Raw genomic sequence first — 16,722 nt, 5'->3', positions numbered from 1 at the left:
GATATCTTAAAAATTCATGTGAATTTCTAAAATCATTTGTAAAAGTTTGGTTCAGATTCAAAATAAGATACTGAATCGGAAACAGAGAACATCTTTATTTTTATGATCTTATAGAGGACAACTTTTTAAATGATATTAAATTAGTCCTTTACAAAAACTATTGCTCAAGTGTATCAAATTTTACTTTTGAAGAATTAGAATGAATTCACCTTACAGAAAGAAATTGTTAAATCATTTCCATGAAATAAATTGACTACAGATTTTGTTATCTAGGGACATGAGAAAAAGAGAGCTATTTCCTTCTTTCCAAAACTGACATTAAACACCTGCAGAACCAATTATTCCAATATGATGCCTGACAACCACCAGAATACCACAATATGTGAGCAATGTGTAACGGGAAAGAAGCAAGAGACAACATAATTAAAGGAACATAGATTTGGGCCATCATATTTGCTGATCAAAATAGATGTTGTCTGAAAGTCATACAAATTTCAATTGATCACTTTTAAAAAAATGTTTCATATCCATTTTTGACAAAATTACATAACTATAATTTGAAATAAAAAGTCCTATGTTGTGGCTGGGATAGTAGCTCAGTGGTGGAGTGCTTGTGTAGCATGTGTGAGGCACTGAGTTTGATTCTCAGCAAGCATATAAATAAATAACTAAAAATAATTTTTAAAAGTCCTATGTTGCTGATTAGATGAAACTAGTATATTTTAAACAATATTTCCTAGAATGGTAATGATTCCTGAGGTTTTCCTGAAAAAAAAAAAAGATGTGGTGTCTTTAAAATCACTATCATAGACTAATTTATTTATCTCTGTATAAGAGCCCACAGAAAGCTCCTAATTCAAATGCTAAGGAAAATTGTGCAAAATTACCCATCTAGGGAGAGGCAGAGCTTGATCCCCAAAACGTCCTTGGGAAAGTAAAAGACATGTGTCCTCTTTTCAGCTTGCTTAAGAACTGATTGCCTAACAACACCTGGAGTATCAAATTCCATTCCAGAAACAGGTGGAAATGCTCAGTGTCTTTTTCCACATTGGTTAGAAATACCCATGCTGTTTTACTCTCAAGGAAGGAAAAGAATTTTCTTAAATAATGTTATCTTCTCAGGATTAAACGTGAGTAAGTGAAAGAGCCTGAAATGAAATTGGGCTGTTTATCCCAAATACTTCCTTTCCCACTTGCCGCCGCTCAGAACACCAGAATGCTGCATGCCTTCATTGAATATCAGGTTCATTGTTATCGCAAATGTAAATAGGCTTATATTTCTCTCTGTCTCTCTAGGGAGCCGGCACTGATGAGAATTGCCTCATTGATATATTGGCGTCAAGAACAAATGGGGAAATTTTCCAGATGCGAGAAGCTTATTGTTTACGTAAGAAAATTTCAATATGAGCATATATTGTGCACACAATACAACTTCATGTTTTTCAAATAATATAAAAATATTCCAATTTATATATTTTAAAGAATTTTTAAAGACATTTTCCTACATGACGTATGACTCACAGGAGTAGAATAGTGGTTGCCAGGGACTGAGGAGAGTGGGTGGGAGGCAGGACTGGGAGAGGCTGGTGAGCTGGTACAGGTACCATCAAGAAGAATCAGTTCTGGTATTCTGTTGCATGGTAAGGTTGACAATAATGCATTGTATATCTCAAAACAACTAGAATAGAGGACTTTATATGTACTCACAATAAAAGAAATGAAAGTTTGTCGGGTGTGGTTGCACACTCCTGTAATCCCAGCGGCTCAGGAGGCTGAAACAGGAGGATCATGAGTTCAAAGCCAGTTAGCAAAGCACTTAGCAACTCAGCGAGACCCTGCTCTAAATAAAATATAAAAAGAACTAGGAATTTTGCTCAGTGGCTAAGCACCTTTGGGTTCAATCTTCAGTACCAGAAAGAAAGAAAGAAAGAAAGAAAGAAAGAAAGAAAGAAAGAAAGAAGGAAGGAAGGAAGGAAGGAAGGAAGGAAGGAAGGAAGGAAGGAAGGAAGGAAGGAAGAAGAAAGAAAGAAAGAAAGAAAGAAAGAAAGAAAGAAGGAAGGAAGGAAGGAAGGAAGGAAGGAAGGAAGGAAGGAAGGAAGGAAGGAAAGAAGGAAATTTAAGATGCTGGCTATGCTAATTACCTAGATTTGATTGTTTCACACACAACGTATTCATAAATTGAAACATTATATTGTACTCTATAAATATATACAATTATTGCATGTCAATCAAAAGAAAAAATAGACAAAAATATTTGTTTAAAAAAAACAATATGACTCAAGACCAACAAATTCATTAAGGAAAAATGATGATTAGCATATAAAAAATGATAGTTCCCTAGAAAATCAAACCAATTTTCCAGGAAAATAATTACAAGAATCTATGCAGTGAATGTTTTACGTATGACAGGAAGATGTCCAGCATCTTGGTTCAGAGGGCATTTTATCTCTTACTCAAGAGAGAAATGGAACCCAAAAAAGGAAGCAAAGTACAATCATTGTTGGAGAATTCTAAAAGTACATCTGCTTCCACTTTACATAGTTACATACTCCCTGTAATCTACTTCAGAATCAGATCTTACAGATTCAAATTAATTTTTATTATTTTTTATTTTTATTATTATTATTTTCAACAAGTTTTAATGCCTTAAGTAAGTTCCATTCCATAATGCATTATGCAATATTGAACATTAAGAAATTGATGTAGACAGTCACCTCTATTGCTTCCTAGCAAAAACAAGACTTTTTCAAGGAGAATAAAGGAAGAATCTTCACGTAAAATATTAAAATGAGACAAAGCACTTGGGAAGAGTACTAGACTGGGAAGCAGTATATGCAAATAGAGTGCATAATTCTGAATTTTGAGAATTAGAGAATTCGGAATGATTTTCAACTCTTTTCTTCAATGTTATTATAAAGATAATTTTTAAGACAATAGACCTATGCCAAAGATACCATTAGTTGACAGATTTCTTGTACAGTTTGTTGACAAAGAAATGTCATGAGATTGATCATATTTCCTGTACTTTCCATTCACAACTGAGGCAAGTAGCATTGACTTAACCAAAGCATATTGGTCTGTGGTTCCACAACCAATCACCTTTAACGTGCATGGTTTCTTGTCTAGAATACAGCAGTAACCTTCAAGAGGACATTTATTCAGAGACCTCAGGACACTTCAGAGATACTCTCATGAACTTGGTCCAGGTATGCCATTCCAAATTTCATATTATTTTCCAGTATTAAAAAAAATAGATATGTCATTTCCAATAAATATAACAGATAACTCCAGTATAGCACAAAGAGTAAGTTTTATATAATAACATTTACTGAATATCATCCATGTCCCAGGAACTCAACTAGAAGTTTGACTTGAGTATAGAAACAAATATGCATACACTGAAACCAATGTAAGTGTTTATAAATGTGCCTACATACATAAATAAGTATATATGCTAAGAGAGTGAAGAGATTTGAAATGTTACAGATATATTTTTCAATTTAAATTAAAATTAATCCCATTTTTTTAAAACAGCTAAAGGGGATGAGCCCATACTAACTTTCTTGAGTTACTGCTAAGTGCCTGGCATTGTGTGATAAGAGAAGCATACTATTCATTTATCAACAACAAAATACTGTAATATACAAATTCTTATAATCACTTTTGAAATGAAGAAATAAAAAATCAAAATACATAAGGTTTTTAGCTCTGACTGATGAGCTAAAAAGTAGATATTCAGAATTTGTTTGAATCCTGTATACTCTTGGGTGCCAGCATAGGATCTCAGTGCTACCTATAAAAATTCTGTTATGCTATACTTACCAAATAGGATACAATACATTACTTCAAATCAATATTATATTTTGTCACTTATCTTATTTTTCTGTACAGACTAATTGGTATGAGTTAATTTCCATTCGATTAACATACTATTAGCATTGTAATAAGAATAATATTTTTAAAGTCATAATTATCTTTTTAAATTCATATTCTCAAATGTGTCTGTCATTCTCTAGCAAACCCATTCAGGAAAGCAAAAAGAGTCAGTGTTTCATGCTTAACTATTAAAAGAGAACCTAAAAAATGTCTTAAGAGCCAATGATTCAGTTTGGTTTTGTGTATATGTATGTGTGTGTGTGTGTGTGTGTGTGTGTCTGTGTGTGTGCATGCACACTTATGTGTGTTTGAAATGAAAGGATTTCTGAATCCACGAAATTTTCCTTTATACATCAAAAAACAACTGAGTAATTAGCAAAGAATTTCACTAAAAGCCACAGACAGGTGGAATTTTGCACATGAGGATGTGGAATTAAGAAAAGATTCCACAGCCTCTAAAGAAAGAAGAATATATGAAAGTCCATTGATAGACAGGAAAGGACCCTGCAGGAGGAAACTGGAGTGACACTCCTTGAAACACCCTCAGGAACCCAGAGACCCAGACCTTCAGTTGAGGAGTTGGAATCACCAGATGAAAATGCAAGCTGGGCCACCATGCATTCTTTCTTCTTTTCTCTAAAACACGCCAGTACCCATTGCTTCTCTGAGTTCTGGATTGTTTTTAACCTGTTGACACACTGGGAGAGGTTCATGTTTATCTTTCAGCCTTCTTGGCTAAGTCTGAGGTTATGCACTGGGGTTTATCCTCTTGGAGGGTTCTACCTCTTTCACAGATCAATTTGGCAAATTGAGAGGTCTATAGGTTTGTTTATGGCTTCAGTGATACACTTTTCCTTCATCCGAGTCTATGAAGTCTTTGAAAATGAGCAAAATCTTGGAAGAATTGATACCTACTTGCTTTCAGTTAGATTCATGCATCACTTAACCACACCCAAAGTTTTTTCCTAGATCTGTTTCTCCAAAATGACCTACTTCGTTTTTGCATCCTTGCATTCCCCTGTTGTCCTCAATTTTTTTTATAACTTAAAGACTCAGACAGTCAGTAAAATTAGCTGAGTGTTCACTGCAAGGTGAAGTCATAAAATGTCCTTGCCTTTCAAAGCCTCTAGAACTCTCACGTCACACTGAAATAGTTTCTCCTTCCAATTCTTCGAGGCATCAAATTTCTAAACTATCTCTTTTCTCTCTTATTTCTGCTTGCAAACTGACAATTCATTTTCTGAGCTCATCTCTGTCTTGTGATACATGGCTAAAAGCATAAAGTAAATACTATTTCTCAAGCTCACCTGAAGACCAGAACAGATTCTATTGATTAGAGAATAGCTCTCCTTCAAGAAGTGATCCAGATGCTCAGTCTCTTTCACCTTCCTACCTGGCTTTTAAGCTTATCACAGCTCTCCTCAACCTGCAGAAGCAGGACAATGGAGAATTATTCATGGAAGTTTTTAAGAGCTTCAATGTGCTGCATAAAATTTTTTGCTCAAATTCCACTGGCTAACCCTCACATAAATCTACTTAATATCAAAGGTGGTAGAAAATACAGTCTATCTGTTTGTCTTCACTTTTTAACAAAGAGTTATCAGCAAGCACCAAAATTTCCAAGAGAATTGGATGTTGCAACCCAGATAGACAAATGAACAGCAGAAGATGGGAAGAATGAAGATGCACATGACAAGAAGTTGAAAACTATGAACATGACTGTCTCAGGCTGAAAGGGAATTTCCAAAAAGGTAGAAAATACAAACAAAAAGAAATGCAAAGTTCTGTGCAATCTTTCTTACAAGTAGTTTAAACAGAGAAATGCCTTTGCATTTATTTATTTATTTATTTACTTATTTATCTTTTTATTTATTTATTTAAATTAGCTTATTTATCTTAATTAGGTATATATGGCAGCAGAATGCATTTTGATTCATTGTACACAATTGCAGCACAACTTTTCATTTCTCTGGTTGTACACTATATAGCATTACACTCTATGTGCAGTCATACTTGTACCTAGAGTAATGATGTCCATCTCATTACACCATCTTTTCTGCACCCATACACCTTCCTCACCCTCCTTTCCCTTTGCCCAATCACAATTCCTCCATTTTTCTCATGTCTCCCCACTCCCCATTATAGATCAGCATCCACTTATCAGAGAGAACATTCAGCCTTAGCATGATATTCTCCAACTTCATCCATTTATCTGCAAATGCCATAATTTTATTCTCTTTTAATGTTGAGTAATATTCTATTATGTAAATATATCATAGTTTCTTTATCCATTCATCTATTGAGGGGCATCTAGGTTGCTTTCACAGTTTAGCTATTGTGGATTAAGCTACTATAAACATTGATGTGATTGTGTTACCATAGTATGTTGATTTTAAGTCCTTTGCATATAAGACTGAGGATTGGAATAGCTGGATCAAATGTTGGTTCCATTCCAAGTTTTTTGAGGAATCTCCATACTGCTTTCCAGATTGGTTGCACCAATTTGCAGTTCCACCAGCAATGTATGAGTGTGCCTTTTCCCCCACATCCTTGCCAAAATTTATTCTTGTCTGTATTCTTGGTAACTGCCATTCCAGCTGGCGTAAGTAGTTTTGATTTACATTTCTCTGATTAGTAGAAATGTTGAACATAAAACACAAGAAATAAAACCAAGAATGGGATGGAGTCAAACTAAAAAGCTGCTTCTCCGAAAAAGAAACAATCAATGAGGTGAAGAGAGAGCCTACATTCTGGGAGCAAATTTTTGTCACACACATGTCAGATACAGCACCAATCTCCAAGATATATAAAGAACTCAAAAAACTTAACACATAAAAAACAAACAACCCAATCAATAAATGGGCCAAGGAGCTGAACAGACATTTCTCAGAAGAAGCTATGCATTCAATCAACAAATATATGAAAAAAATATTCAACATCTCTGGCCTTCGCATTTTTATCTATGCTTATGTTTGGGAACATATCCTTATTATGTCACCATTTCAAATGACCTTTTAAAAGTCCAGTGTATAAAAGTTTCTTGGTCCTACTTTTAATCTTATTTGGAGAGTGGTGGTGCTTATTTTAGAATCAAAGAGGAAATTAAATATCAAGAGCAAGAATGGACTACTTTAATCTGAATGTATCAGATTTCTACATAATTAATCCTACCATGAATAATTAGATTCTAGGAGATGAATGAAAATCCAGAGAAACTGCTTATTTTCATCTTTCATTTCTTCTGTTTTCTTTTGGACATGAAGTATGTGTAAAAATTTTGGTTGAACATTTGCCTGCATTTTTTTAATCTTGCTGATTTGTTCCAACAAAGAATCAAAAAAGCAAAATATTTAAAAGGCTGAAATGGAATTAAGTAACCATTTTCCATCATACATCTCAAGGAATCTATTATTCATGGCCTCCTTCTATTCCATGAGGACTTCTCTTCTTCAAGACATTTATGTGCATTTCTGTTAAAAGAATCTTATCCCATGAGAACTACAACTGTTCTATCCCATTCAGTTTTGCAATCGTAACTAAGCTCTGTACATGGCATATGGTAAGCAATTCATATTCTTTTGAAATAAATAACTCAATAAACAAATTATTTAGAAAAAATCCAAGTGAGCAAAATTCATTGCTAGATAAAGAAGAATGCATCCTATGTGATGATTCTTTAACAGCACCCTGGAAATTGAGCACCATTTGCATGCAAGCGGGGTAAGGAGAAGAGTACTCAGGTCTATGGAAAGGTGATGTGTAAGCAGGCTGGCTGCTTTGAAGAGCTCTGTTGAATAGGGAGAGTTGGTCTGATTAGAGTGCTGGCTGAAATGGCATGCAGAAAAGGTTCCTATAAGCAGTAGAGAGCCGCCGGAAATTTTCTGAACAGGATGTGACATGACAGGAATGACTTTAAAATCATACCCATCACAATAATTTACCATGACAAATGAAGGAAACTAGTAATGAGAGCCTCACTTATATCCAAAATTAAGAAAATGTGACTTATTAAAAATAAAAAATATTTTTCCTTCTTAAATCTGTTTAATTTCTGTACTTCTATTCTTCTCCTTAAGATTATAGTAATCAAATCAATCAGATGTGCTCTGAGTATAAGCTGAAGTAATACAAGAAACAATGAGAAAATTCAGCAGGAGGCAAGAGACATACATTTACAGAGGGGAAAAAAAAAGCTATTAAAAAGCATTCCTCTATGTTATTGCTCAAATTTTCTTCATGACCATCTTTTAAAAGTGAAGGTTGTTAGATTTATGCTCTCCCAGCTCAGATTACAGAATAAAAGGGAACAAGGAGGCATTGAGGTGTGATAAGGATGCGGGGAGGGGAGATGCAGAATATTTCCCAGCTAGTCAGCAAGACAGCCCCAAAGCCACCTGCTGAATCCTCACCTGCAAATTGCAGGTTTTGAAATCTTACAGAGAATTCTATTTTGTTCTTGTTGTTTTATGAAGATATTTTCAAAACGGACTTTTTTTTCTCCTTCTGAAATAAATTTATGATTTCACACATAAAAGGAATTATTCCTACTTTGTCTAAAATCACCTGTTTATGGAAAATTGTCAAATTGAAAAAATGGCTATTAATGAATAACTATTTCCTTAAAACAATGGCCATTTACAAGTTTAAGTAACTACCATTTCCTTTCTTTTCCTGTATTATACTGTTTTCTGCCTCATTTAGGATAGATTGACATATCCAAACACAGGAGATGTGTATTTCTTTAATGTGTATTTATTGTGACTAAAACTTCATGCTGTGATTCACATATAATTTATGTGATTCAATTAGTAATGAATAAACATATATGCCAGACTGTAACACGGATTAATGATTCTATTCATTGCCAGGCAACATGGATTTTCTATTAAATCCTTTGTGCTTGTGTGTATGTTCACGCATCCAAGTTATGGTCAATTATGAATTAAGAATATGCATTTTTTTAAATGCTGAGAAAGCCAAATATCAACTACTCCACACTGAGAAAAAGTCTGGTAACTTGTGCTGGTTGGATTCTTTCAAATTGTTCTGCCTTAAAAAGTGGCATGTTACCAAGCAAATCCATTGACCTTTCAATGAAATGAAAACATTCAGTTTTACATGAAATTATTAGGAGAAAATCAAGAATTTGCTTTATTGTGTTTGGTTTTTAGTTCGTATTTTGCTTGGTTTGGTTCTACAGTTCATAAAACTGTCCATATTACCAACCTCAGTTATTCCTATTCTAAAGCTGTTAATGTTGAGGGACATGTCAATGGAAAGAAGATAGTTCGGTTTGTCAAATTGAGACCTCTGGGTAAGTTGTTATACAAATAAGGTGATGTTAATTTGTAACAGAGGTTTAACCCATTTATAGGAAAACTCATTTTTAACCATTTATATAGTTTTGATAATTTCACTTGGTAATATGCCTGTTGCATGTCCCCTTTTACTTTTCATGAGATCGATTTTAATTTAGACATTCTTGTCCATGCAGAAGGGAGTCGCCTTTTTAAAATTTTTGAGTAATGCTGCATCATATAAGTTAAAACAACAGTTTTCACTCAGGGGTTCTCCCTGGCAAATTTGTTACTCATAATAGATTCAAGTCAACAGTCTCATTATAAACCCATGAGCTGCTTCCTGATGTCAAACAATTTTTTTTAAATATCCAACTAGAAATTTATTTCAATTAATTGAAGAAAAATGTAAGTTTTCCAGTAGAAAAAAAAATTATTTTCCTTGGGATTACATTTAATTCCATGAGGACAACAGCATGGACTCTCTTCTCCCTCTACCAAATCTGGCTTCTTGTGCCTCCCTTTCATTGGTGTTCATTCCAAATGCATTCCATAATAAAGAGGCTGCAGAAAAAAAATTAATCACAAGGAAAAAGTAATGAACAGTGCCTCCCCCTGATTTAACAGCACAATCAATCATTAATGATTTTAGTTCCTCATATCTGAGTTCCTTACATCCTTAAACAATGGCGCTTTACAGTGATAGAATATATATGTGTGAGTTTGTGTGTCCATCTCTGTCTATATGTATCATACTTTTACTTGTAAATAACTACACATATCTTAAAATAACCACACAATAATTTATTTTATTACTGGGTTTCATCTAATTTGGATTATAAATTTACAGGACAAAGCATTGCTTCTTAAGTTTGATTTCTGAAGTTGTAAGGTACGTGCGTGTGTATATGTGTGTAAGTTTAGCCTTGAAATCATTTTGATTTTTAGTAAAATTTTTTTCAACATAGGATACTGAAAAGTAAGGGTGAGTTGAGACTGTTTTTACAAGAAGTAAGGAGAAATTCCTTACTTAATTTTCCTTGCTTCTTCTCAGTCTTGATTTTTTATTAAAACTTGCTTATAGTTAGTTAAATTTACTCATTTTACTTTCTTCTACTTAATTTTTAATTTTGCTTCTTTTTTCTTAACATTATATACTTATAAAGTTAAAAGTACATTAGCTTAAAATGTAAACTATACAAGTATACAATAATACATATCTCATAGAGATTACTTAACTCAGAATATAGAGGTAACAGACTTCTACATGACTTAATATAATCTCATTTAATAACATTTTGGAAAACCAGAAGTTGCAGATTTGCTTACTAAAATGTATGATCTCTCCTCAGTCTATAAGCAAAAGATTTAAAATCAGCATACTATAGTAATGCAGCCACATCAATGTTCATATTAGCACAATTCACAATAGCTAAACTGTGGAATCAACCTAAATGCCTTTCAATAGATGAATGGATAAAGAAACTGTGGTACATATACACAATGGAATATTACTAAGGATTAAAAGAGAATAAAATTATGGCATTTGCAAGTAAATGGATGGAGTTGAAGAATATCATGCTAAGCAAAGTAAGCCACTCCCAAAAAAACAAAGGCCAAATGTTCTCTCTGATAAGTGAATGCTGATCCATAATGGGCGGGGGGGGGGGGGGAGCATGGGGAAAATGGAGGAACTGTGATTGGGCAAAGGAGAAGGAGAAGAGGGGAGGGGCAAGAAAGATAGTGGAATGAGATGGACATCATTAACCTAGGTATCTGTATGACTGCACATAGGGTGCATGATGTACAACCAGAGAAATAAAAAGTTGTGCTGCAATTGTGTACAGTGAATCAAAATGCATTCTACTGTCATATATACCTAATTGCAATAAATACATAGATAATTTTTAAAACATAAATAAAATGTATGATCTCTGTGTGTCATGAAATACATGCTATGTGTTTAAATATTATGAACTTTTTATTGACTTCTTGCTTCTACATTAATGGCTGTTCAGGGTGAAACCTCTGATTTAGGACTCAGATCAGTAAATTTAGAAGATGGCGGCAGGGGTGGGGGACCTGTAAAGTAAATTCAGAAAATGAAAAAGTTTATTACTTCTCTTGACCACTCTCTATCTGTGACATATACAATTCCAAAGAGAATCTGTCTCAACATATTATAAAAAGGAAATGGAATTTTTTTCTAAAGGACTATGAAATTTTGAGCTGATGAGTTCTAACCAGTTAGCTGTGGCACACTGTAATAGGACCAAATTTTTTTCTTAATCTTTCCTACACTTTTTTCCTCCCACACTCTAGCTTGACTCCTTGTTCCTCCCTCCCTCCCTCCTTCTCTCTCTCTCTCTCTCTCTCTCTCTCTCTCTCTCTCTCTCTCTCTCTCACACACACACACACACACACACACAACAAGATAAAGATAGATAGATAGATAGATAGATAGACAGACAGACAGACAGACAGACAGACAGACTGGCCCTCTGGGCTTCATTATAATTCAGGGTCATATCCGTGTATTTATCATTTAACTTTCTCGAGATTCAGATCTCTGCTCTGTGAACCTGAATGTGAACTAATCCTCCCGTCAGGGTCTTCCTAATACAAACATTCTCTAATTTTTCTGTTGTTATAATCATGTAATCATTTTTCTCTGCTTCCCTGTGCATCTTCACTTTCAGAATCAAAGTCAAGATTATTCCTGGCATTTATCTTTTTAAAATTATTAAAATGCAAAGATGCTCTTTTTTTGTGTGAATTAATAGAGATTGGAGGAATTGGAGCATAAGAGCTTTAAGGTATTCACCAAAGAGAAAGGGTTGAAAATAAATCATCATATTTTCTGGGAGAATAAGGTGTTTTGCTTAATCTATAAGGGATTTTCTGAGAGGACTATTTCTACTAAGGAAACAGCTGATCTAGAAACATTCTCTTGAAAACTAGTACCAGTCATTAAATTGACTCCCAACACTTCTTGCATACTTTTATTAACTAGATTTACAGAAGATCTAATTATCTGTCAAATAATGAAATATTAGCCACTTAGAGATTAATTAATCAATATGTGCAAATTACACTGGAGATGATGTTTTTTGCAGAGGGAAAGAATGGAAACTACCCAAGTGGATACTACCTCTTCACCTTAACTTTCAGGGTTGTCCTGAGGAAAGTTTCTCAAACTTGAATAGTGAGGCTTCTGGACTGTGGTTGCCGTCAGTTCTCCTCCTAATTGTCTGTAGTCAATTTACAGGCTCTTACTAAGTGACTTTTTTTAATCCAACAGTCTTTGTAAAGTGCTCTTGATAATTAGCTGCATAAGAAAATAAACAGATTGGCACCATTTCAAGTTAAATGCCCAAGAATATTATCTTTTCACACCAGAATTCCGACACACACAGAGAACTGCAGAAAATTCCACAATATTTATCACAAGTTTTGCAAGGGTAGAATTTTACTTAGTTACATAGTTAGGTTGAATATCATTAAGAAAACTTCAGTGGTTTAGAAAATCTTCCCCATCTACAAATTAATCTTTGAACTCTGCTGTCTGAGAACTATTTCTTTATCTTTCCAAAAGGGGATTTCCAAAATATGACTTTTAGGCACTTAGGAATTATGGGTGAACAAAAGAGACAAATATCCTACACTTTATGAAACTCAAATCAAGCAAGGTAATAGGAACAATTAAATAGGTCTAATAAATAGGTACATAATAGAATTTTTAGGAGGTGATGTAAAATATGGCAGAGAAGGTTTGGGATATAGCAATTACAGGTCTGGGCAGAGGGGCTAGATTGTAATATTATATAGCCTAATCAGGATAGATTTTATTGAGAAGATGAAAAGTGAGCAAAAGTATGAATAAAAAAGTGAATGGACAAATGAATAGATGGGATAGGGAGTTCCAGGTGAGGTGCACAGCTAGAGAAAACATTGCAGACTAGAAAATCGCTAATGGCTATGGGGAATAGCAAAGAGCCCCACAGAAGCCCATTTGAGCAAAGGAAAGACAACAAGGTAATAGATGTGTAGATGCATAGAGGAGCTCAAAGAAGCATCAAATAGGGAAGGATTATGTCAAATTTTATAGTCATTAGGAAAACTTGGTTTTGTTCTTAGCGAAATGGTAGAGAGAGAAGTCTTCACCAGTTTTTGAATAAAGAAATGATGTGATGTTATGCTTTAAGGTATCACAGGGAATGCCGAATTCACGGTAGGGAGACAAGAGTGGAAACAGAAACCAGTGGAGAGGCTGTGCCAGCAGCAAAGCCAAGACATAGTGTTAACTTGGGCCCATTTGAGAGCAATGCAGGGTAGAGTGCCTGGATTCCAGATGGTCCACGTTATTTCCTGAGGAATAAGGTGTGATATATGAAAGAAAATGAAAAGAATCAAAGGTGCCTTTCAGATTTTCAGTCTGAGTAACAATAAGAGAAGTGGAAAATTGAGAGAATATAAAAGGTAGAAGGAGATCAAAAGTTGCAAGTTAAACATGCTGAATTTATACACACACACACACACACACACACACACATAAATATATATGAAAATCAAGAGAAAGTATTAAGTTAGCAACTGGAATATGCTCAACTGAATTTCAGATAATAGATTTCTTTTTTGTATTTGTTCTTTTTAGATATACATGACAGTAGAGTGTATTTTAGCATATTATACATACGTGAGTATAACTTACAAAAATAAGGATCCTATTCTTGTGGTTGCACGTGATGGGGAGTTAAACTGGTCATGTATTCAAATAAAAGTATGAGAAAGTTATGTCTGATTAATTCTACTATCCTCCCTATTTCCCTTCCTTCCCCCTTCCCTTCATTCCACTTGGTCTAATCCAATAAACTTCTATTCTTCCCCTCCCCCACTCTTCTTCCTTGTTGTGGGTTAGCATCCACACATCAGCCTTTGTTTTTTGGGATCGGCTTATTTCACTTAGGATGATAGTCTCCAGTTCCATCCATTTACATGTGAATGCAGTAAATTCATTATTCTTTATGGCTGAGTAATATTCAATTTTGTATATATACCATATCTTCTTTATCTATTCATCTGTTGAAGGGCACCTAGTTTGGTGGGATAGCTTGGCTATTGTGAATTGAGATGATATAAACATTGTTGTTGCTGCATCAATATAGTATGCTGATTTTAAGTCCTTTGGGTATAGACCCAGGAATGGGCTAACTGGATCAAATAGTGATACTATTCTAAGTTTTCTAAGGAATCTCTATTCAGTTTTCTAGAGTGGTTGCACCAATTTGCAGTCCCACTAGCAATGTAGGAGTGTACCTTTCTCCCCACATCCTCACCAACATTTATTGTTACTTGTATTCTTGATAATTGTCATTATGACTGGAGTGAGATGGAATCTCAGTGTGATTTTAATTTTCATTTCTCTAAAGGCTAGAGATGTTGAACATTGTTTCATATATTTGTTGACCATTTATATTTTTTTCTCTGAAGTGCCTGTTTAGTTCTTTTGCTCATTTATTGATTGGGTTATTTGTGGAGTTTTGTTTGTTTGTTTTGGTGTTAAGTTTTTTGAATTCTTTGTATATCCTGGAGATTAATGCTATATCTGAGGTGCAGGTGGTAAAGATTTTCTCCCATTCTGTAGGCTCTCTCTACATTCTTGATTGCTTCCTTTGCTGTGAAGAAGATTTTTAGTTTGATACCATTCCATTTATTGATTCTTGATTTTACTACTTGCACTTTAGGGGTCTTATTGAGGAAGTCTATTCCTAAGCCTACATGAATTAGGCCTACTTTCCTTCTAGTAAACAAAGGGTTTCTGGTCTAATGTCAAGGTTCTTGATCCACTTTAAGTAGAGTTTTGTTCAGGGTAGAGATGGGGTTCAAATTCTTTGTACTAGATATAGATCCATTTCCCAGAACTATTCGTTGGAAAGTTTATCTTTTCTCCAATGTATGTTTATAATGCCTTTATCTAGTAAGAGATAACTGTATTTATGTGGGTTTTTCTCTACTGGGTTTGTCTTCTATTCTGTTCTGTTCCATTGGACTTCATGTGTATTTTAGTGCCAGTGCCATGACATTTTTTTTTTTTTTTACTATGGCTCTGTAGTATAATTTAGGATCTGGTATTGTGATGCCTCCTGCTTTACTTTTCTCACAATGAATTGCTTTGGCTATTCTGGGCCTCTTATTTTTCCAAACAAAATTCACACTATTTATATATTTCTATAAAGAATATCATTGGAATTTTAATAGGAATTGCATTATATCTGTATAGCACTTTTCATAGTGTGGCCATTTTGACTATATTAATTCTGTCTATCCAAGAACGTGGTCTTTTTCTTTTTCTTTTCATTTACTGAGGTCTTCTTCAATATTTTTTTCTGTAGTGTTCTGTAGTTTTCATCTTAGAAGTCTTTCACCTGTCTTGTTAAATTGATTCCCAAGTATCTTTTTTAAAAGCTATTGCTTTTGGTATAGGTTTCCTGATTTCTAGTTCAGCTAATATGTCATTGATATATAGGAATGTGATTGATTTATGGGTGTTGATTTTATACCCTGCTACTTTGCTGAATTCACTATGAGTTCTAGAAGCTTTCTGGTGGCATTTTTTGAGGGGGTCTCCTAAATACAGAATCATTTCATTGGCAAATAGAGATAGTTTGTGTTCTTCTTTTCCTATTCTTAGCCCTTTATTTTTTTTTTTCTTTTGTCTAATTGCTCTGGCTAGGGTTTCAAGGAATATGTTGAATAAGAGTGGTAAAAGAATGCATCATTGCCTTGTTCCAGTTGTTACAGGGAGTGCTTTCAATTTTTCTCCACTTACAATGATGTTGGCGGGCTGGGGTTGTGGCTCAGCGGTAGAGCAATTGCCCAGCACATGCAGGGTCCTGGGTTTGATCCTCAGCACCACATAAAAATAAATAAATTAAATAAAGGTATTGTGTCCAACTATAACTAAAAAATAAATATTAAAAAAATAAAATAAAATGATGTTGGCCTTGAGTTTAGGGTATACAACTTTTACAATGTTGAGGTATGTTCCTACTATCCCTAGTTTTTCTAGTGTTTTAAAAATTAATAAATGGTGAATTTTGTCAAATGCTTTTTCTGCATCTATTGAGGTAATCAGGTGATTCTTTAAGTCAATTCATGTGGTGAATTATATTGACTGATTTCTGTATGTTGAATGAACCTTGCATCCCTGGAATTAACTTCACTTCATTATGGTGCACCATCTTCTTAACATGTTTTTGTATGCAACTTGCCAGTATTTTATTGAGAATTTTTGCATCTGTATTCATCAGGGATATTGGTCTGAAGTTTTCTTTCCTTGATGTGTCTTTGTCTAGTTTTGGCATCTAGGAGATACTAGCTTCATAGAATGAGTTTGGAAGGATTTCTTCCTTTTCTGTTTCATAGAATGATTTGAGGATGATTGGTGTTATTTCTTCTTTGAATGTCTGGTAGAACTCCACTGAGAATGCATCTGGTCCTGGTGTTTTCTTTCTTGGTAGGCTTTTGATGGTGTCTTCTATTTCATTGC

General features: G+C 34.3%; 1 protein-coding gene across 1 annotated transcript in view; it reads left to right on the top strand.

Annotated features, from left to right (window-relative positions):
• Positions 1 to 16,722, top strand: part of ANXA10 (annexin A10) — a gene marked incomplete at both ends in the record, with an annotated part of 62,251 nt that overhangs the window by 25,990 nt on the left and 19,539 nt on the right. The window contains 2 exons of the mRNA XM_081269670.1: positions 1,297 to 1,387; positions 3,127 to 3,206. Of these exons, the coding sequence (XP_081125796.1) occupies positions 1,297 to 1,387; positions 3,127 to 3,206 (171 nt within the window). The remainder of the gene's footprint in view (positions 1 to 1,296; positions 1,388 to 3,126; positions 3,207 to 16,722) is intronic.

The sequence above is a fragment of the Spermophilus citellus genome (assembly GCF_964194105.1).
Source record: "Spermophilus citellus genome assembly, chromosome: 16".
Classification (NCBI taxonomy): domain Eukaryota; kingdom Metazoa; phylum Chordata; class Mammalia; order Rodentia; family Sciuridae; genus Spermophilus; species Spermophilus citellus.
Note: the sequence above shows the minus strand (reverse complement) of the source record. Positions and strands in the feature narration are given on the sequence as shown.